We start from the raw sequence: 24,352 nt of genomic DNA on the forward strand, positions 1-24,352 counted from the left end.
CCCCACAGCCGATGGTCCGAGGCCTCCCCGCAGCAGGAGTCCCTTTATAGCTGGGAGAGAGGGCCTTGGCCACGCCCCCTGGGCCAGTTGGAGAAGGCCCTGGAAGGGAGCAGGCCCTGCAGTCCTCACCCAGCTGATGGTCCCCCTTGAACTGTGGGCACAAATTCATAGATTTGTAGAGCATAAGGCAACAAGCATAAGGCAACTCCCACATTGTAACTCATTTTATGTATGATCACCAGCATGTCCACTGAAGTAGTATGGAGTGAGTGGAAACATTGATGATGAAACTGCTTCTCAGTCATTTGAGTCTGTCAGCTTGGCTCATATAATGTAATGCGCTTCCTGGTTAATTTTCTAACAACCCGTTATTTTCCTGCAGGTGGCCGTGATAAACGGGGAGGTCCCATCCTGACATTTCCAGCACGCAGCAATCACGACAGAATAAGGCAGGAAGACCTTCGGAAACTTGTGACTTACTTGGCTAGCGTACCAAGGTAAAAGTTCAAAAGAAATGCATTGGTGGGGAGGATATGTTCTTGGCAAGCTGCTCACTTCCAAGTATTGGCCTTTGGTACATTTTTGTATGCCCTGCCAGGGAAAACAGCAGCTCTGCCTTTCATGTGCACTCTAATCATATCTTAGGCAGCCAAATAAGGCCAAACACACACACACACTCATGACACCATATGAGAACAGAGCAGAAACTGACTTAAAGGCTAGAGATTTAGGTTTGGTTGTGTGTCATGTATGAAAACAGCACAATTCATTTACAGATTATTTCATTCTGTGCATGCAAAATTGAAAAAGCAGAGGGGGAGGTTTCTTTTTGGCATTTTCACAAATGTTCAATGTGGTTTTTGCACTTACATCCATAACACAGATATAAGCTCTAGAATGGCTAGAATGAATGTTCATTTTGTTTAAAATGGATACCCCTCCATATTATAACTTGCATTTAGCAATGGGCACAGGTGATTGCTGGCCATGGGTCTTGGGACAGAACTCTGGGGCTGCTTTCCAGGGATGGGATGTGTGCTGCTGCCTACAATAACATACAAGATGATCTGAGAACTTTTTTCCCATCTCTGTCACTCTTTGTACTTTGACTTTATAATCATACCTCAGGGCCTACTGGTGTACAGTGGTGCCCCGCAAGATGAACGCCTCGCGAGACGAAAAACTCGCAAGACGAAAGGTTTTTTCGTTTTCGAGTTGCATCGCAAGACGAATTTCCCTATGGGCTTGCTTCGCAAAATGAAGCTTGCCCCCGCACCCCGGACCTCTTTTGAAGCAAGGGGCGGCAGGGAGAAGATCGCTTCTCCCCGTTGCCAGCCCCACAATCTCCGGGGACAGAGGGGAAGGCACGCGTGTGCCTTCCCCTCTGTCCCTGGATCCCTTTTGAACCAAGGGGTGGCAACGGGGAGAAGCAATCTTCTCCCCTCCGCCCCTTGCTTCAAAAGAGGAGACAGAGATGAAGGCGCATGCGCCTTCCCCTCTCTCCCCGGACCCCTTTTGAACCAAGGGGCGGCAACGGGGAGAAGCGATTCTCCCCGCTGCCCCTTCCCTTGCTTTAAAACAGGTCCAGGGACAGAGGGGAAGGCGCATGCGCGCCTTCCCCTCTGTCCCCGGACGGTCTCCATAGGAACGCATTGATTGATTTTCAATGCATTCCTATGGGAAACCGTGCTTCGCAAGACGAACAACTCGCAAGAATAAAAAACTTGCGGAACGAATTAATTTCGTCTTGCGAGGCACCACTGTACTCAAAATCAGTCTGGTCGCCTGTGTGCTTTCAGAATGGTCACAGAAGTGACCCAAGTAAAGACAGAGCACCATCATTATTCCCCTCAGAACATCATCCTTCCTTCTCTCCATCACCAGTTCCCATTTCCCCAAGTTAAAGACCACCCTATTTTCCGCAGTAATCACTACTACCAATCTCAACTGACTTTTCAGTCCCTTTCGGTCATAGCCCATGATGTTCCCTTCTAAATCCATCAGGAAACCCCCCCCCCAGGTTCTAATTTTTCAGGTCAAAGTTTTTTTCACCTCAGTATTTTCCTATTCCGTTTTCAGCCCCTCTGTCATACCGTTAAATATATTGTACTATATCTCTATTATCTCCTTCAGAACACACAGTCTCTCTCTTCTCTTGTCCCTATATTCCCACATCCTCTCCATATTTCCCTAAGCAATTATTCCCCTTGAAACACTTCTAAAACCTCCCACCCATTGATTCTAAGGTTATAGCAATTTAAAAATACAGTACTACCAATAGTTTAAAACAAATTACAATCACAGGAATAGGGTGGGCCATAGAATATATATTGCAGGTGTCAAAGGCCAGAGGTATGTCTTTTTCCTATTCTAGTTATCCAATAATTATAGTGAATTTCTTCTGAGCAGCGAATAAAATTTGAATTATTTAAAATTACACTTCAGATTGCTTGCTGTGATAGTAATAAGTGTCTCAATTAAAGTAGCTATGTAATCCTGACAGCCAGGATCTAAGAACCTCTGTCCCTCATATGCTGGGTTCTTTCTGCTCTCTCTAAATGCTTTGGCTGACATGCAAAGGTTCTTACTGTGTTCTCACTTACCATCTGTGGATCAGATGGTAAAGTGCGCAAATGTTGTGGGCTCCTAGATGGAAGCTTGCAGCTGATTTGTTTCTCCCTAGTCTTTTTTACTCCTACACTGTGCTGAGCTACGCCAACACCCTCTCCACTCCATCTCCAAAAAATGAGTTCTTTCTACCTACTAGATTTTCTGTGGTATGGGGAAAACTTGATTAAATGAAGAAAAGGTACAGGCTGCCAAATTCACGATAAACTGCTATGTGGAGGCATCTCTAGACTCAAAGATTGATCTAGCTGTGTGTTAGCATAGCAAAGGAGTCACACTTCCATAGTTACCTGGTGATGTGGGAAGAGCTTAAAGCTGAATAAGAATAAAACCTAAATCAGACTAGCAGAGCAGATATTTGGAGGCTGAGAGATCTAGCAGCTAGGTTATACACACCGCAATAAACCTTCAGATTTAATTTCCTGAGGAAACTTTTGCTTTCAGTCTGCTTGGAATGGCTTTTGTCATTGCTTGATTACTTTTATTTTCACACTCTTTAATAAACCCCAACACTAGCTTTCACCATCCAGTGTTATTTGTGACCATATTTCGTGAATGTGCCTTAGGATAAGAGGGCAGTAGGTCAAATGTCCATGAATAAATGTCAACTAGTCATCCATCTCATGCCGGATAACGTGGCAGTGAAGCTGCCCCTTTCGATGTTATCCTGTTTTGTGTGTACTGCAGGCTTAGAAATCTAATGTTTAATACTTTCCTACATAGATCACTGTCACAAGCACTTGCCCCACATCTAACCATTTAGCACACTTTTTCTTTTTTAAATTTCCCCCCTTGGGTTCTAGTGGAAATAGATTATATCTATGTTGTATTTTCACACATACACTTTATTCCTCAGGTACATCAATTGGAGATGCTTGCTGTGACATTTCTTTGCTTAGCATAAGATGTTAAATAGTTTGGGTATATATATTCCAGCTCAACTAAAGCACTTTTAAACCTTGTCGCTTGTTCAACCCAATGGGATGTTATACTGTTGTACTTTAAGATCGCAGACAGTTAATAGACTGTGCCCCATTTTATGACTGCATGACTTGTTGCGGGTACATTTCCTTTTAAAAAACACAGAAAGAGAAGATCAGTGACCCAATGCCTCCAGTAGCTGCCTAGTTCTACATTTGCCATTTCTTTGATCTTACAACCCTTATTTTCCTCTATGGTAGCCGCATTATGATAGCCTCATTATGTCCACTGACAGATGTTCCTCTCCTTCCATCCTATAATCAGACCACTCTCTGGCTTTTTAAGGAGTTTTATTCCAGTCTGCCTTGGGGCAGAAGGGAGAGAGAGGGTAATGGTAGACAAGAATACCAAGACCGTTTTTTTAAAGTGTGAGTCTGCAGAACCTTGCTGACATTCTTAGCTATTAGACTATAATGATTAGAATACAGTGGTGCCTCACAAGACGAAAAGAATCCGTTCCGTGATTCTCTTCGTCTAGCGGTTTTTTCGTCTTGCGAAGCAAGCCCATTGACAGATTAGAGGATTAGCACTATTAGCGGCTTTTAACGGCTTATCAGCTTATTGGATCAGCTGATAAGTGGCTTAGCGGCTTAGAAAAAGGGGGGGAGGGAAAAAAACCCGCAGGAACTCGCGAAGGGGGGGAGGGAAAAAAACCCGCAGGAACTTGCGAAGCAAGCCCATAGGAGATTCGTTTTGCGAAGCACCTCCAAAACGGAAAACTCTTTTGTCTAGCGAGTTTTCCGTCTTGCGAGGCATTCGTCTTGCAGGGCACCACTGTATATAGACCACCACCCCCTTGTTTATATGCACTCCTGGTGTTTCTTTTGTCTGATTTTCTTTGTTCTTGTGTTGGACACTAGAGTTTGGTTTATGATATTTATGTGTTGGAGAGGAATGATTCCATGACCTTTTTTTTTTTTTTGGTAACATTTGGTTTTTCTTTGCTTACATACAATACAAGTCTCATCTGTGGACTTTGTTCAGTTCAGTGTGTGTGTGTGTGTGTGTGTGTGTGTGTGTGTAAGGTGACTAACTGATTGTCCTTAAGGAAGTTACTGTATTGCTAGTATTGCAGATGTATATAAATTAGAGTGCAACTCAGTGCGGTAACTAAGATTTGGTGTTATCACATTAGGAATTTGTGTTTTGAGCTGGTAAGGAAAATATCCATCTAGTAGAGTCTTTCTAGGCAGTACCACTAATCTATCCATTCTAATTAGTCAGCTTCCAATAGTGCCATGCACACTTGATGCTGCTGTTTGCTTCTGTCTATATTATAATAAAATTATAGCTAGATCTGGCTGTTGTTACATATGAACATAAATACTTTATACTGTATATATATATTTATACTGTAAGGGACGCGGGTGGCGCTGTGGGTTAAACCACAGAGCCTAGGACTTGCCGATCAGAAGGTCGACGGTTCGAATCCCCGAGATGGGGTGGGGTGAGCTCCCGTTGCTCGGTCCCTGCTCCTGCCAACCTAGCAGTTCGAAAGCACGTCAAACTGCAAGTAGATAAATAGGTACCGCTCCGGCGGGAAGGTAAACGGCGTTTCTGTGTGCTGCTCTTGTTCGCCAGAAGCGGCTTAGTCATGCTGGCCACATGACCCAGAAGCTGTACGCCGGCTCCCTTGGCCAATAAAGCGAAATGAGGGCCGCAACCCCAGTGGGTCTACGACTGGACCTAATGGTCAGGGGTCCCTTTACCTTTACCTTACTTTATACTGTATCAGGCCATTTGTCCATTGACCTCAGTGTTGTCTATTCTGACTGATAGTGACTTTTCAAGGTCTCAAGCTGAGGTCTTTCTGAGCCCTGCAATTTGAGTTTTGTTAGGTTGGGACTTTTAGATGTTGTTGGACTCCAGTTCTTTTCAGCCCCTGCTGGCATAGCCAATAGTCTGTATGACTGGAGTTGTAGTCCAGCAACATCTAAAGGACACCAGTTTATGTATCACTGCTTTTGCAGGAAGCATTGAGAATTGAACCTCAGACTTGTGCATGTAAAACATGTGCTCTACCACTGAACTTTGAGCTCACCCATGAAACAATATATGAGCATGGTAAATTAGTGGTAACATAGCTACATATAGCATAATCTTACATGGCCAAGACAGACACCTGATTGCTAAGCTATGCATCCAGATGGATTTTTAGTCCATGAGGAGAAGTCCACCTGATCATCAGTGTTTGCAGAAAGCTCTGTGCTGCACTTTGAAGACCTAGCAAGCTGTTGATCATCAGGGCTTGCAAATAGTCACACAATGCACTATGCACAGGGCTTTTCAGGGGCCATTGATCATATGATGTACAGTGTCTGCACACTGCTTTTGGTCCCAGCTGTGTCTTTGCCTGCCCAGCACCTGACTTCATATATGACATAAGGTATATAGGGCAAGTGGGAATGGCTTGGCTAAAATGGAATTCTTGGTCAAATGGAGAGGACTGGCACATCTGTTTAGACCTGTGAACCAGTAGTTGGAATATTAGGAAAACTACTTATTTAGGATTGGGTTATTTTAGTTTAAACAGCACTAGCAGAGAAAAAGACAAAGTTCACTTTCAGCAAAAAGCCCTATAATTTATCATATTGACCTTACTTTAACAATCTCCTCTTTCTTCTTTCCGTCTGAAGCAACAAAGTGAGGCAGATTATTATCCTCATTGATACTGTCTAGCAATTGACCCCAGATACCTCTTTTAATGGAAATGGCACAAGTAGTACATTTCTGTAGACAGTGTAACAGTATGAAATCAATGCAGGAATATGGTGATAAATGAGGAGGAGCAAGGAATTCTAAAACACAGTTGGCAATATTTTAAGTATTATTTATTCACAGCTATGGATTAAAATATATGTGCAGAAGATACAAGTTTTATTAGACCAACCAGGCAATATATCACTAGATTTTGCAATCAGAAATGTAATTCTTCTAAAGCAGGATCAAAGAGAAAACTGCCTATATGCTCCCAACATTTTGTTGAACAGGCCCTCAGAATGATATTGTTTATTACCTGTATTTCATTACAAATGTCTATCAGTAAAGCATCACTCAGACTCTGCTTAATCCAGGGAAAGTCCTAATACTCATTAGTTCTTTTCTGCCACTTCCGCTGGCTTACAACAAAAATCTATGTCACGTACCCAGAGATGATGATGATTTCTTAGATTTATCAGCTGTCCTTCACCATAAGGTCCTAGCATGTCTTCAACAATATCTAATCAGTATAAGCAAGTTGTGTTTCTCACAGTACCCCAGAGTGACGCTATGATGGGGGAATTGTGGAAAATTAGAATACCGGTAGTTACCCACCAATTTTAGTGTTGGGTAAACTCACAGTGTGAACCCAGGATACTGGAAGGGGGGGCATACCTGGATGCTGAAACCCCATCAACAGCTCTACTGTGCCAGGTGCTGATGTTAGATCTGATTAAAAATATACTTCAAATTATAAGAGGAATGATCAGAGGAATGTTGGCAGCTCTCCATCTCTCTGCATATGACATAAATTATCTCTAGTCGCTGTGCATGTATTGAGGTTCAGTTACACCATACTATTTTGCCTAGAGTTCCATATAACTTTGGTGGGAATTCTTAGGCTTCTCCTTTTCCTCTTCCTTTGACAGCCATAAAATGAAGCTTCCCACTATGTCAGACTACCAACACCTCTCCTCTTTAGCTGCTAAGAGATTTTTGAGTAGCCGAGTGGATACATGGCCTCATTTCCCAGGTATCATTCTGGTATGTTATATGCAGACATCTGCAAAGGAAGGAAGGAAGGGAAAAGATTTTCATTCTAGGCCTATGCAATCTCTTAATTTCCATTATATGTATCTTGTTTCCATATGGCAAAGGGAATATTCTGTCTCAACCCCGATTTATCTTTCTGCTGAATACATCAGCCTGTCTGAGAGCCAAGATTCTCAACTTTTCTGTGATGGAAACGCATGATACCTCTGAGGCCTAATGTTTTATATATGTCTACATTTACTTGTCCTCAGAAAACATCCTCAAATATTTCACCAGCTCTGGGGAGCATCCAAGACTCAGAAAGCAATGACAGAAGGTATTCTAGACAGACTGAGAAGTTGGAGGTTCTTTTCTGAGACAATTTAAAGGTATCAGAGCCCATTAAAATAATCAAATTTCTGGGTTAGGGACGGATTATTGACTTGGCAAAATTTACTAATATAAAGTGCTGCCCTGGCTTAATTTCAAGCAGTTTCTTGGTGAGCTCAAAGTATATTGTGTATTAGCAGGTCATACTAGAAGTAGTGTGCAATTCTTTTTGTTGATTGATAAGGATTAAATGTTGGAGCTCTTATTTTCTGTTACATGATCCTAAAATAAAGGAAGCTTTTTTAGAGCCTGGGTGGGGAGGGAGAGACTATAATAGTATTATGTATATAAAAATAACCATATGTTTTTAAAATAACACAAGGGATTTCATACTAATTTGGGTAACTAGATATCTGGCATCCTTTGTCAGGTCATGATTTGGCAATGCACATGCATCAAAAGGACCCATTAATAAGTGAGTTGAAACTGGTAAAGTTAATGGATCTTTGGTGCTTGCTTTAATGGTGTCATCTGCTTTTTCTCCCCACATGAAAAGTATCAAGCATTTTCCATTTACAGAAGGTTTTCTGATGGCTTAGAATAGTTTGAAGAACTAGTAATGCTTTAAAAGCATTTTTATTTTGTTGGTGTTATTTGTAGTGTTGGCTAGAACAGGTATTGGAAGGGAAATAAATTTATTCAATATCATGGTTCATATGGGAGTTTCAATCTGAAATGGTTTGCTGAGTACTCTGCAGAGCAGGAATCTTTGAATTTTAGCATGTATGTAGCAGGCATTTCAATACAATAGTGAAAAATGCTGCTGCCAGATCAGGTGCCAGTCTTCTGCATGCTGACAATGCGGCCACCAACCAGGGCAGGGTGGTGGTGACCACCGCATGCTTTCTCTGCTGGCACCACTGCTTTAGTGACACTGGCACTCACTGCCCTCCTTTGGATTTCCAGACATTCTTCAGTGATGCACAGGTGACAGCACTTCTGAATGAAAGCTAACCTTAGCTCCAATCCATATTTGCTGCCCACCATCTTAAGTTACCCAAAGTTCAATACCCCAGATCATAGACCCATAAAATGAATGAATCAGTGGATACATGAAATCAATAAATTTCATTGGTAGTATTGTTATTATTCAAACACACACACATACATTTAACCTACTATATTTAGTATAAGTGCATTCCAAATATTATTATACTTGTCCATGCAATGTCTGTAAGCAATCTGTTCATAAGTTGCAAGTGTAGTCATACCTTCAATCCATTGATTAGATGGAGCTGAACACTTATTTTTCCAGTGCCTTATTATTAGTCTCTTGGCCACAGTAGGAGCATGAAGAATCCATTTACATTGTCCAGTTGTCAAATTCCATATAGTAGTAATGTAGTTCACAAGAATTTCCTCTGAAAATTTTAATTTTCCCCCTCACAGTAATATTTACATAATCCACTACTTTCTCCCAAAATTTAGTAAGGACATTGCAAAAGAGCTCAGTTTACAATACTTCTAACTTTACTTCATCCCTAGCCTTAGCAGTTGAGAGTTTGTTTTCTTTCCATTTATTTCAGCTCCATCTAATCAATGGATTGAAGGTATGACTACACTTGCAACTTATGAACAGATTGCTTACAGACATAGACTTGCATGGACAAGTATAATAATATCTGGAATGCACTTATACTAAATATAGTAGGTTAAATGTATGTGTGTGTGTTTGAATAATAACAATACTACCAATGAAATTTATTGATTTCATGTATCCACTGATTCATTCATTTTATGGGTCTATGATCTGGGGTATTGAACTTTGGGTAACTTAAGATGGTGGGCAGCAAATATGGATTGGAGCTAAGGTTAGCTTCCATTTATTAGTTTTGCTCATGGCCTGTGCCACCATCCTTTCCTGCAATACTGTGAAGTCTTGTTCAGTGCCTGAATGACAGTCTTGTAGGCAAATGGCATTATATTTAGGTTAGGAAGAAAGAAGGCTGATCACCGAAGAATTGATGCTTTTGAATTATGGTGCTGGTGGAGACTCTTGAGAGTCCCATGGACTGCAAGAAGAACAAACCTATCCATTCTTAAGGAAATCAGCCCTGAGTGGTCACTGGAAGGACAGATCGTGAAGCTGAGGCTCCAATACTTTGGCCACCTCATGAGAAGAGAAGACTCCCTGGAAAAGACCCTGATGTTGGGAAAGATGAAGGGCACAAGGAGAAGGGGACGACAGAGGACAAGATGGTTGGATAGTGTTCTTGAAGCTACCAGCATGAGTTTGACCAAACTGCGGGAGGCAGTGGAAGACAGAAGTGCCTGGCGTGCTCTGGTCCAAGGGGTCACGAAGAGTCGGACACGACTAAACAACTAAACAACAACAGGAATAATTTCTGTTTTGGTCTCAAATGAATGGGGCATTGGCTTCTTGGAATGCCTTTCCCTGATTTCCAGAAATTGACTCCTTTTAATTAAGAAGCAATTTGTTTCTCTCTTCTTTTGCTAGAGAATTCAGAGACTGGTTTTCTTCTTCCTTATTCTCAGAATTCTTCTCTGAAATGAAGAGCAAAATCCATTAAATGTTGCCCTGACACAAACTCTATTTAAAAATCTTTGTGGGAAGAGAATAACACTTGGTGGGTTGTAATAGTTACATGAATCAGCACATGGTCAAAATTTGGGCCTAGTTATCTGAAAATAGTCAAATGATTATTTATCTTTTAAAGTATTTTTATTGTGCTTTTCAGCCAAAAAATGCATTTGTGAAGACCCTGATAAGAATATCTGGCAGAAAATAATGTCAGCCTGACCCTTTCCAAATGATCACATAAACAATGGTTTATTGGCTAAGGAATAAGTCACTGCAGGCCTCAGGCATATGTGTTCCATTGTGTTCCCTTACTGTTCCATTGCATGCAAAGGAGTTTGCAATCTTCTGCTTTTGCTTTAAGGACAAATCACAGTTTTGTTATATGTCCGAACTATTGCTTGTTATGACCAAAGTTAGTTTGAACAAACCATATCCTGGTGGTATTCATGGGATGATGATCAGTATAGGTATTTTAATTCATCTTAAACAAATTTATATTTTGCAACTTTAGGAGTCTGAGGTCAAATTCCCTTGGCAGGTGGTGGACTTGCCTTCATTGGAGTTTCTTAATAAGAGGTTGGCTGGCCACCTATCATGAATGCTTTAGCTGAGATTCCTGCATTGCAGGGGGTTGGGCTAGATGGCCCTCAGAATCCCTTCCAGCTCTACAGTTCTGTGATTCTATGAACTAATCCAAAATAAATTAAAAATATTGAGGAGGGGAGGAAAATAGAAGCCCTTTAAAGTGAAGAATGTCTAATGTTTTTGAATTGTCACTGTTTTTCTTTGGCTGGCTACAGACACTCAGCAAGATAAATTTGCATTATATTATATTGCAGTGGATATCTTTACAAGCAAATGAACTAGAAATCTAATTTAAAAATGGCAAGCTTTGATTCTGGAAAAAGCAGCAAAATCCTCAAAGTCAGTTCAGCCCTTTGGCCCAATTTACAAATACTCACATAGTTCTGCATTTAGGGGGAAAGAATGGATGCATTTGCTCAGTTGTGAGCAGAATAAAATAGAATGTGGCACTATTCAACAAGCATATGCGTAAAACTGTAAAGATTCCTTGTATAAAATCAGTACATATGTAGAACAGAATCTGAAAACTCTAGCACAGAAATGGGAATGTGGTTTGATTTTTGAAATCACATTTATAAGGTTTTATGAGCTGACCACACTGTGCTGAGCTTTGCGATGTAATTTATAATTTTGTTGACATCCCACTATAGAAACAGCTGTCTAGAGATAGAAGAACGACTTGTTCTATGGCTACTGTACTACTGCTTCTAATACTAGTAGATACACAGAAACTGAACCTTGTGTTCAGTAATCAAATTAGAGATTGCCATATCTGAAGTATTTTTCTATGCTCTTAAGTTGCACGAAGAATTCTCATCCTGACATTAGTTGGAATTAGTGGCACGGAAAGGCGGACAGGCTAGTGGGGAAGAGTCGCCTGGATGTAGATGCGAATGGATCCAAGTAGAGAAAACATGCTGTATTAATTATTTGCCCAGGGTGCTAAATGCCTAAAAATTGTCCTGTTGAGAGGCATTCACTAAAGCATAGTTAAGTTTGCTTCCTGCAGACATTCTGAGCTTCATCAACAAATTCTGGCAGTTGCTTTAGCTTCCTCATTAGTTATACTTTGAAATTATACCCAAACAAAATGTCAAACATGTTCCCTAGGCCTGTTTGTGTGAATTAAATGTTTCCCACTTACTGAAACTCTACTTTTTACAGTCCATTTGGACAAGCCATGTCTGCCCACAAAGCAAGAAAAAATAAAGCTTGTTGAGTTAACTTCATTGGCCTGTTTTATATATAATGGTAAGCTGGAGTTAAACAAAATAAGACTTACTGGCCAGAAACCATAGTTTGTTCTTGGCTTGTTCTCGTGGTTTGTTTTGAGAGAAACAACCTCCAACCTCTGGTTCATACACAATGCTAAGACAGTGGTGTGGTTGTTTTTTACTGGCACGGTAAAGGAAAGAGGGTGAAGGTGAGATTTTAAATAGAGTGCATGAACATGCTTGTCCATTCCTGGTAAGCCATAGTTTATTATTTATTTATTTAATTTGTGTACTTCCCTTCATCTAAACATCCCAGGGGGGTTCACAACAGAAAAATACAAAATTAGAATACAAAACACATAATAGAAGAAAAACAAACACAGACCACTAACCCACTCTCACAAACACATTTAAAAAGCCACAGAATGCTAATTGCTGAATACCTGGTTGAAGAGAAACGTTTTTGCCTGGTGTTTAAATATATGCGATGAGAAAAGTTGACACAATAGGCCATTGCGTCTGGTTGTTAACCAGAAGGTTGGTGGTTTGAGCTCACCCAGGGATGCCTGTGGACATGATTCCTGCTATGCAAGGGGTTGAACTAGAGGGCCCTCAGTGTCCCTTCTGACTTTACAATTTGAAGCCACATAAGAAATGCAGATTGACCCTATTGGGACAAGGCAGTATTCCACTGAGGCTTGTGATCTGTGTCTGAGCACAGCTGGTACCAAGATTTCGTAGGGCAGGCAGGAGTCAGGTAATATTTTAGCACTCAAAGTTGTAGGAACATTCTCTCTTGTTGCAGCCTGCTTGGAATAGCAAAACAAGAGAGCTGGTGAAGTGCATTAGCTTTGTGTGCAGTCCTATATTCTACATATTTTGATCCAACAAGCCTGTTCCTTCTATTTTTTATGATTTTCCTCAAAGCATGCAACTTTCCTGGATCACCATCAATTAATCTGTGCTTTGCTGCTGTTGACTTGGCCTCACATATCAACATCCTTCTTTCTCCTACATCAGACCTGGACCTCCATTTTAATCCTGCCCCGTTCATGTTCCTCAGACTGAAAACACATTGGGACATGGTTGAATTGTATCTTAGTCTGTACTAAAATGCTAAAGCATTTTTAAATAACACTAATTTGAATTTCAAAAAGGCAGGTGTATAATTGAGTCTAAAATAATCACCCATTAATTTTTTTTCTTTTTGCTGTGGCTAAAAATTGACATCTGTTTTTGGGATTTGATAGATAGTCAACCCAAAATGTTAATCCATGTTCGTCTATATTTTACAGATGGCAAACACTGCCACAATGTCTTTATTATGTGATGATGTTGCAACTTGTGTTACCCCACTTGTCCACATTCAGTGAAAAAGAATAACAAAATGTGCCATCACAAAAATTCCTATTTCCTAGTCAGTTCCTATTGCCCGTGATTTCATGGAGTTGGAGGAGAATGATCACGATAAGAAGAAATATTGAAATTTTGATGCTGAAAAACCGTGCATTGTGTGCTAAAGGTTGCAGCAAATGTATTCAGATGAACATCTAAGTTCAATGTACTACATCCCTCTAACCTCTCCTTCACTATGACAGTGTCTATTTATTATCCTGGAAGCATGGGCTTTCATGCTTCCACTAGATCAGGGATGTCCAACAGGTCGATCGCAATCTACTGGTAAATCCCTGTGAGGTTTTGGTAGATTGCGGTCGATCTCTGGCTCCCTTTCCTTAGCGCTGCTAAAACTGATTCCTGCCATGCCTCCTTGCCCCACCCTCCATTGTTGTATGATCTCTGGAAGGGAAGACGGAGCTTTCTCTGTGCTGCTGTTTTGATACATAGCGATTTTTGTGAGTGACTTTACCCCTTTGTCCCTTGCCTTTAACCCCCCCCCCCCAAAACCAGAACTCCCCCCAAAGCTTTTTGTAAATCCCTAAAAAAAGTTCAACAACTTTGAGCTGAACCCCAAAAAACGGGGGTAAATCACTGCCAGTTTTTAATTTTGAAAGTAGACCGCAGTCTCTTGAGAGTTGGCCACCCCTGCACTGGATCCTACCCTATGATGAAATTCCATTGTGACAGACTTAGAGATTATAACCAGAATAATCACCAACTTTTCTGTGCCAAAAGCAAATATATTTATAACAGCCGGAGTTGGAGCTCAATTGCTTCCTTAGAAATGCTCTCAGTTAGCCCCATGTCCATCAGTGTCTTTCTCTGAAGGGCGTGAGAGTTCCAGCAGTTAATTTACCAGCAAGTAGCAATTCTGTATTGATTTTCATTCAATCAAGCTCCTTTTTATTGCTACAGAATGACTTGGAGGAAAGAGATACTAGATGGGAAAGAGATAATAGGGTGGCAGTCGCTAGAGAAGTATGTCAATGTCATATCAACATTCCTAGAAAATATATAAAAATTGAGGTTCACAATACCTTTCCTCCATGACAAGCAGCATACACATGATCACTCTGAACATATACTGTAGCTTGCCACATGGGTCCTTTGGAGTGCATAGGAAGTGTCCACAGCAGCCATTGATACCTCCATAAGCATCTGGCGGTGGTAATCAATCAGAAGGAACCACATGATAAGTTTCACTAGAAGGAGAATTGCCATGCAGACAAAGCTTGCTGTGGAGATATCACATGTATATCACGTATATCCTTCTTGCCTGCAGAAGGAGGATAAGTAGGAAAAACCCTAAAAGGACACTATATTTCTCACTACTCCCTCAGTCTCTCTGAAGCTGGCATAAAAAGAAAGAAGGAATAACCCATAGAAATAACAGTTTCTCTTTCAAGTCATATTGAGATCACACATGTATGTACAGTTAAACAGTAGGTGGACTGTACCTTAACTAACCAGATACTGCAGCATTTCTTTGACAAATGCAGTGCTTGGTTATTCCCTTGAAAACAGCATGGGCACTTCTGCTAACTTACGGTAGCTTTTTGTTGCCAAACTTGAATTTTACTTTCTCTTTTGTCTTTGCTTTCTCATCCATTGGTATTTGGCCAGCGTTTCTGGTCAAATGAATCCAGACATTGTGCAGTTCCACATCTGCATTCTTGTTTCATTCACAGTCCTGTCACATGCCCCCTTCAGCTTGCAGTAACTGTTGGCCATGATAACTACAAATTCCAATGGCTGACTATGGTGATACTGAAAAACACCAGTGGTGGTGCTTTCAAGTCTAGTTCCAATAAAAAAAAAACTAGTTTTAGTTTCTTTGCCGGGGGAGGGGGAGGGAGCGTAATTGCTTTTTCACTGGTAGAGAAACAGAATGTATTTAGGCACTGATAAGAAAAGAACAAGTAATTGCAAATAAATGAAACATTGGAACCACATTTTTCTTATTTCTTATTCATTCTCTCTCTCTCTCTCTCTCTCTCACACACACACACACACGTGTGTGCGTGCACACACACACACACACGCACACACATTCATAGCAACTGCTGGCTCTTTAAGATATGGGGTTTGCAATATTCCAGTAGATAAACAAAGGAAAATATTATAGCAAATTAGAAATACTAAAAGGGAAGAAAGGAGATGAAAATAGTTTATTATAGTACTTTCCACTTGCTGCAGTGTAAGAAGACTCAACATATTTTTGCCTCAGACATGTCACTCAATATACAGGAGATTGGACACCGAATAGCAGCCAGATGTGCTTACTATACAGAGGACTGAGTGAGAAGAGGCACTGTAACCATGATAATTCCACACAAGAGTTTGATGGGACAGAGATGTTGTGATAGATCCTCCTGCTCCTTCATGCTATCGGGGTAGCAGAAGCCTTGAAGTGTTTAAAATATGATGCTATGCTGACACAAAGGGCTGGACAAATCCATCAGTATACTACTCTTCTGTGGCAGATGCCAAAATGGATGAATCCTAATCCACAAAAGTTTGGTGTTTCATGACCACCCTTTCCCCCCTAGAAGTTGGGAGCCAAGTCCTGGCAACCCAGTGCAAATCCAGGAGCCATATATAACACAACTATAGAATTACCTCCAGGGCTTCTCTATTCCCATATTGTTTTGCTAGGGATTAGCTGCCTGCTAGATATATAATTGGGAAAGAAGAAACAATTACAGCCAAGAAATTATCAGTTTTAGGCTGCATTGACCATCACTGCCTGCCCCACTCCCATATAGTTACCTATTAGAGCCAACATGGTGACCTTCAGATGTTGTTGGACTACAACTCCCATCATCCTTTACCATTGGTTATGCTGACTGGGGCTAATGGGAGCTGTAGTCCGCAACACCTGAAGAACACTATTTTGGCTACTGTACTGTCCAGAAATACTCTTGTTATTTATGATGATAGGAAGCATCTTAGATGCGGAGCCTGTTGTAGCAATAAGCATTCCTCAAATCTGTGAGGATCTAAAAACTTACACATCTACAACCCTATAACCTCATTTCTTTTTCCAGTATTCTCAAACACATCATATATTTTTGTTCAGCTGACTCTCTGATTGGTAGAGCAGCAGTGGAGACATGACCTTCTTTATTTATGTTAAGTATGAACAATGTAGGTTTGTTTGTTTGTTTTAATTGGAAGGAAAACAGCTTCAGAAAAGCTGATCTAAACATCTCTAATGTGGGAATTTTAAAAACTGTATCAGAGTTTGGCATGTGGCATATATCAAAGATGTGAGTTCTGTTGTCAAGGTAATGTGTTGATAATTGTACCAGCCAAACAACTGCTGGTAGAATGTATTTTTTCTGATACTGTACATATTTATTTATTTATTTATTTATTTATTTATTTAAATACCACTGTATCATAAAAATATATCACAGTGGTTTACAACAATATAAAAATATATATCTTTTAAAATCTTTTGTTAGTTCAAGGTTCAAGAAGTAACACCACATTGCTTGCCATCCACTCATGCTTAATGTGGTGAAAATGTTAGATTATTTCATCTAATTACTATAGAGCATTCTAAATGTCAGTAGCTTTGAGGCAAACTACGTGGGATGAAAGATACGTATCACTATTACCAAATATCTGAAAAATTAATTGAAATAGAATGTTTCAAAACATGTTTGATATTGGAGCAAGCTACTTCTTGCTAGTGAAAATAGATAGCTAATAGCATTAGCACACATTAACAATATATTTTTTAAAAAATATTTTTAAAAGATATAGCTGAATTATGGATTTTCAGATGTTAAATTGAAATTGACTGTACTTAAGTAGCCTTTTTTTTACCTACACTTTTAATGCAGACAGCAGCAGAAGTTGTGTTTACAAGGGCCAAATTGCATTGCTTTAAATGGGCAAATGTTTCTGCTAAATGTTGACAGGATGTAAAATGAGTGAGATGGGCATCCAGGTTAACATAATACTAATACTTGGACAGGATGGCAATTGGATACTGGATGAGGTGCTTTTCCTTCATCTCCTACATTGTATTTCATTTTTTTGTCTTTGCCCAATGTACCTGTTAATCAGATGAACACACTGTTGTTACTGGTTCTTTTTTAAAAAAAAATGTTTTGTGTGTTCTGACATCTCTTAGGACAATTTTTAAATGGGTTCCATTTGAGATAATATTAAAACACACACACACAGAGAGAGAGAGAGAGAGAGAGAGAGAGAGAGAGAGATGTGCCTAAAAGTTGGAATTAGTGTAGCACTGGCAGCAAAGAATGGCTGAAAATGTTATTTCTAGTGTGAGATGTCCCCACTCAGTGCCTCATAACATTTAGAAATGATAACCACATGAGATGATGTCATATGCTGTGAGTTTCCTTGCCCTTCCTCCCTGTCATTGACTGACACAGACAGGGGGAAGGAACTGTCAATGTGACTGATAGCATGTTGTGGTGACTGTCTAGAGTGCTGTTTATTCTACCTATACTGGATCAGTTTAGATTATTGCAGCCTGAGGATGTACAAGATGGTTACGTCTTGTGTGTTTATTGAGGATGTAGACAAGCTGCTTGAATAAGCGTGGCCAATCACCTGCCTTCTTGACCCTTGCCCACCTGGGCTTCTTCAAACTAGTCATAGAGGGTTGACTGGGTGAGTCTGAGAGTGATCAGTGCTTCATTGGAAAGGGGGAAAGTACCATTTGCCTCAAAGGAGGTGGTGGTGTACCTCCTGGAAGACTTCCCTGGACCCAGAAGCGTTAAACAACTATCACCCAGGGGCAAATATTAAGGTGGTGGTGGTGGTCCATCTACAGGCATGCTTGAAGGAAGCTGATTACTTGGATCCATTCCAGTCTGGCTTCAGGCCTGGTTCTGGCACTGAAACAGCCTTGGTCCCCGTTGTTGATGACATTTATGGGAGAGAGCTGGTGGGGGGAGCACAACCCTGCTGGTTGTCCTTGACATTTGCTGAAGAAATGGTGATATAGGTGAAACTTAAAATGTTAGACCAGACTTCTGGAGGCGGCGCGAAACAAGTAATGGCGGTCCTCTTTGCGCTGCGAAGAGGGGCTCCGCAGGAAAGGGTCGTTCGCTGCGGCAAAGCGACGACCCATTAAGATAAACCACGAGCAGAGCGAGCTCGTGGCCGTGGGATCCGGCGGGCACCCAGAGCGACCCCCAAAACGAAGAAGGGACCCCGTAAGGGGCTCCGGAAGCGCGGAGGGGAAGCGGTGCTGTGGATTCATCGCTCTTTCTGCGGGAGTGAAGCCGCGCGGCTGTTGCTGATGAGCGCCGACCTTTCTTCCTTAAGCATTGGACTCTAAACCATCTACTCGTGAGTAAGAAGAGTATTAAATTCGGGACTGTAAATTGAAAATTTGGCTGAAAGCGGGAGACGAGAAAAAGGAAGTCCGTCTCCCGGTAGTGCTTAGTGATCAAAGGCAAAGGAACTGACAAGCTGGAAGCAATAGAAAGGGATTTTAAAACGGGAAGTATCATGCGTCTGGTGGAGCTAGCAACTGAAGGGAAAGGCAAGCCTTCTTTTTTTTCTCTGCTATTGTGTTGATTTTATTTGGAGACCTTCTTCTTTTGTGGACTTTAAAAACTTTAAAAACCCCAGTCCCGGGCTTGCAGGGGGAAAAGGGCTGTTTTGCGGATACATATACAAAGTCGAAATGGATACATAGAGGCATCATTGGAGGATACAATTAAATAACTGTATCTTGCACCTTTAGATAGACTATTGTGGCAACATTGAAAGGGCTCTGCCAGTGGAAAAAAGTCTTCTTTAAGGACTATTGTTAATTTATTTAACTGCAGGAACTTTAATGGCGACTGAAACTTTGTTTCTTCTTTCCTGAACTGCAACAATACTCCCTCTAGTGGAGTTTGGGATTTACAAATTCCTGAGAACCAACTTTGTTTTGACTCTCTGTGGTTTGGTTATCTACTTTGAGGCCTGTCTTTCCCATGGAATATTTGACAGCTTGACCTTGAATCCAAAGACAGGTGTGGAATGAGTGGCCCACCAAAAACAAGAGCTGCGTCGAAAGCAGGGAAAGGCCAATTTGTACAAACAACTCTGATCTCTCAGGCTCGCAGATCTTCAGTCCCTGCTGTTTTACAGGGAGCTGTACCCTCAACAACAGCTCCATCTAAGGAAGTTCAACAGCCAACAACTGAGGATATGGCAGCAGGGGGATCTGGCACTCTTTTAGAGGAAATGCTACAACAATTTGCAATTTTGAACAAAAAGGTTGATGACCAAACAGCAAAAATTGACTTAGCCACATCTTCAATTACCAAACTCTCTGAACAGGTGGCTAAGCATTCACAAGACATTGGGAATTTAAAAGACGTTACATCTGAAAATCGGAAATTGGCCGAGGCTGCGAATGAAAAAGCAGGTCAAGCAATCCAGAAAGTGGATGAATTGAAAGGAGAGGTAAGGCCGCTACACAAACATATCAGCGACCAGCAGGCCTACCTGTCTATGGTGGAACTGAGAAACAGGGAAAATAATTTAAGATTACGCTCTATCCCAGAGATTGAGAAAGAGGATTTGACCGGCTTTTTGACAGCAGAATTCTCTAAATTCTGGGGTATAAAGGAAGATACAGATTTTAAAATAACAACTGCATTCAGACTGGGAAGAGTTGCCAGGAAAGACAGGCCTAGAGACTGCTTGATTATCTTAAGGACCAAGCAGGAGAGAGACAAACTACTTGACCTACATTTTAATAAAGCACTTGAGATCCAGGACGGAAGAGCACAAATCTACAAGGATATCCCTAAACAACTACTGGATCTCAGATCTAACTACACCGACCTAGCTGGACTTCTGAGAAGTAGTGGAATACCTTACAGGTGGGAGTTTCCACAAGGCCTATCATTCAACTACAAAGGAAAGAAGATTAAAATCAAAACGAAAGAGGATAGCCAGAAGTTTCTACACGATCACGGAGAAGACCTGCAGAAGGGAGTAGCAGCCCTTTGGCCTCCACCAGAGTCTGGAAAAGAGCCAGCACCCTCGGATTTGGATAAAAAAGAAGACGCCCCATAAAGAGCAACAACAGATTGATACAGGATGTCTCTACAGCTGTATAGTTGGAATATTAATGGTGCAAATTCCCCGGAAAAACGCAAAAGGATTTTCCATATTTTGAAGAAAGAACATCTGGACATAATCTGTCTGCAAGAAACCCACGTGACCAGGTCCCATAGGAAAGTGTTAATAAACAAAAGATTAGGCCAAGAATTTATTTCATCAGACAGAGTTAAAAAGAGAGGCGTGGTGATCTACGCAAAGGAGAATTTATCACCAAAATTTTTGTTTAAAGATGAACAAGGAAGAATCCTGGCAATTGAAATACAAATCCAAGGAGAAAAAGTTTTGATATTAGGAATCTACGCACCAAATGAGGGGAAATCAGAATTTTACAAGAAGCTACATGAGACACTACTGGACTATCTGGACTACTCTAACATCATCATGATGGGAGACATGAATGGGGTTGTCTCTACCTATATGGATAAGTCACAGAACCAGAACCTGACCAAGGATGGAAGACTACCAAAAACTTTCTTCGAACTAACTGACAATATGGATTTGATTGATCTATGGAGGACAAGAAACCCCCTAGGTAAAGAAGGAACTTTCTTTTCTGAGGCCCACCTGTCATGGACAAGAATCGACCAAATTTGGACAACTAGAGGGCTGGCACCTAAGACTACAAGAGTAGAAATCTGCCCAAAGACTTGCTCCGACCACAACGCTCTGAAAATGGAAATGAGATTTACTACTGCCGATTCCTTCAGATGGAAAATGAATGACAACCTGCTAAGAGATCAAGAGATTGTAAAGAAGGCCCAAAAAGCTTTAAAGGACTATTTTGAAATCAACTTGAATACCTCGGTGGAAAAAAGAATAATCTGGGACGCAAGCAAAGCTGTTATGAGAGGGTTTCTGATACAACAGAATACGATTAAGAAAAAATTCTGGAATGGGAAAAAGGATAAGATACTAGAGAAGATAAGAGATGGAGAGAAAAAATTAAGATTGAATCCAAAATCAAAAGAGACTTTAAGAGAAATCAAATTCCACCAGTCACAATATACGAAATTGATCAACCAAGAAGTGGAATGGAAAATCAAACAAATGAAACAAAGATCTTTTGAATCTGCGAATAAATGTGGGAAACTGCTAGCTTGGCAGTTGAAAAAGAGACAAAAATTAAATTATGTTACCAACCTAGAAGTTGAAGGGAAAAATATTCAGAAACCGGGAGAAATTAGAAAGTGTTTCCAGAAATACTTTAAAAAACTGTATACACAAGGGTCCGAGGAAGCAACTGAGATAGAACAATTTTTGAAAGACAATGGCCTACCAGAACTATCTCAAGAGAAGAGATCAATCTTGAACTGTAAAATAACACAACAGGAAATCGAGGATGCCATTCAGAATATGCAACTAGGCAAATCTCCAGGCCCTGATGGACTTACCTCCAAGTACTACAGGATGTTAAAAGACTACTTGATACAACCATTAATGGAGGTTTGCAACCAGATTATGGGGGGAGGGAGGGCACCGGATACGTGGAAAGAAGCATTCATCACACTGATACCTAAAGTGGAAACTGAAAAGACTCAACTTAAGAACTACCGTCCCATCTCACTCCTAAACGTGGATTACAAAATATTTGCAGATATTTTGGCTAATAGATTTAAAAAAGTATTAAATGAAGTAATTCATAAGGACCAAGCCGGCTTTCTCCCAGGTAGACATTTGTTTGACAACACTAGGAATATTATTGATATTCTGGAACTTTTACAAACAAATATTAACACTAAAGCAGTGTTAATTTTTATTGATGCGGAGAAGGCCTTTGACAATATTTCTTGGAAATTCATGAAGAAAAACTTGGAAGGGATGGGAGTGGGAAGGGGGTTTGAGAATGGAATAGAAGCAATCTATTCAGAACAAAAAGCTAAGTTGATAGTGAACAATGTGGTGACAGAAGAACTTCATATTGAAAAAGGAACACGTCAGGGGTGCCCCCTTTCCCCTTTATTGTTTATTTCAGTCCTGGAGGTTTTGCTGAACATGATAAGGAAGGATCGGCAGGTACAGGGAATACGGGTCGGAGCGAAACAATATAAACTGAAAGCATTCGCAGATGACTTGGTTTTAACATTACAGGAGCCAGAATCTAGTACAAAAAGAGTTTTGGAATTGATTCAGAAATTTGGTCGGGTGGCGGGTTTTAAGCTGAACAAACAAAAAACTAAGGTGTTAGGGAAAAATTTGACAGCTATTGAAACAGAGGGGTTTCAGAAGGAAACAGAACTAAACATTGTCAAAAAAGTGAAATACCTGGGGGTCAATCTGTCTTCTAAGAACTTGAATTTATTTAAAGACAACTATGAGAAATGTTGGTCAGAAGTTAAAAAAGACCTAGAAATCTGGTCAAGATTGAAACTATCCTTGTTAGGCCGAATTGCAGCTATAAAAATGAACGTTTTGCCAAAAATGTTGTTTTTGTTTCAAGCCTTGCAGATTGTGGACAGAGTGGAATGTTTTGGAAAGTGGCAGAAGGACATCTCTAAGTTTGTCTGGCAGGGCAAAAAGCCCCGAATAAAGTTTAAAATACTAACTGATGCAAAGGAGAGAGGGGGGTTTGCCCTGCCAGACTTAAGGTTATATTATGAAGCTGCGGCCTTCTGCTGGATGAAAGATTGGATTCTGTTAGAAAACACTGATGTCCTAGATCTGGAAGGCTTTAATAATTCGCTAGGTTGGCATGCGTATTTGTGGTATGACAAGGGAAAAACACACGGAATGTTTAAAAACCATATTGTCAGAAAAGCAATATATATGGTCTGGAAAAAATACAAAGACTTATTGGAAAGCAAAACTCCGAGGTGGATATCACCAATAGAGGCCAAGGCTCGGAAAAAACCCAATATGGAGGCCTGCTGGCCGAAATATTGGGAAATAATAGAAAACATTGGAGGTAATTGGAGGTTGCAGAGCTTTGAAAAACTAAAAGATAAGGTGCAAAATTGGTTACACTATGCCCAAATTAATGAGGTCTTTAAGCTAGACAAAAAAACAGGATTCCAGGTGGAAAAATCGAAACTTGAGACAGAGTTGTTAGAACCAAAGACCAAGTTATTATCGAGAATGTATAACTTGCTGCTTAAATGGAACACTCAGGATGAGACAGTTAAATCAGCTATGATAAAATGGGCTCAGGACATTGGTTATAATATCATGTCTGAAGACTGGGAGAGGTTATGGACCACCGGTATGAAGTTTACTGCATGCAATGCTCTGAAAGAAAATATTATGAAAATGGTATACAGGTGGTACATGACCCCGGTCAAGCTGGCTAAGATATACCATTTGTCCGATAATAAATGTTGGAAATGTAAGGAAGCTGAGGGGACATTCTTTCACCTTTGGTGGACTTGTCCAAGATTGAAGGCCTTCTGGGAAATGATCTATAACGAGTTAAAAAAGGTATTTAAGTACACCTTTCCCAAGAAACCGGAGGCCTTCCTTCTGGGCATTGTCGGCCAGAAGGTGTTAAAGAAGGATAGAACTTTTTTCATGTATGCTACTACAGCAGCAAGAATCCTTATTGCTAAGCATTGGAAGACTCAAGATTTGCCCACACTGGAGGACTGGCAGACGCAATTGATGAACTACATGGAACTAGCCGAGATGACTGCAAGGATCCGAGATTTGGGAGAAGAAGTAATGGAGGAGGATTGGAAAAAATTTAAGGACTATCTGCAAAAGTATTATAAGTTATATGAATCTTAAGATGCCGCATGACTTGGAATGTTAGCCCCAGCAACGAAAGTGGAGTATATATGAA

General features: G+C 40.6%; 1 protein-coding gene across 14 annotated transcripts in view; it reads left to right on the plus strand.

Moving 5' to 3' along the window:
* Positions 1 to 24,352, plus strand: part of KALRN (kalirin RhoGEF kinase) — a 508,727-nt gene that overhangs the window by 226,672 nt on the left and 257,703 nt on the right. For all 14 annotated transcript variants that reach the window (XM_082234876.1, XM_082234882.1, XM_082234887.1 and 11 more), the window contains one exon: positions 383 to 497. In XM_082234876.1, coding sequence (XP_082091002.1) covers positions 383 to 497 — 115 coding nt within the window. The remainder of the gene's footprint in view (positions 1 to 382; positions 498 to 24,352) is intronic.

This window comes from Podarcis vaucheri, assembly GCF_965113315.1.
Source record: "Podarcis vaucheri genome assembly, chromosome: 1".
In the NCBI taxonomy this organism is placed as follows: domain Eukaryota; kingdom Metazoa; phylum Chordata; class Lepidosauria; order Squamata; family Lacertidae; genus Podarcis; species Podarcis vaucheri.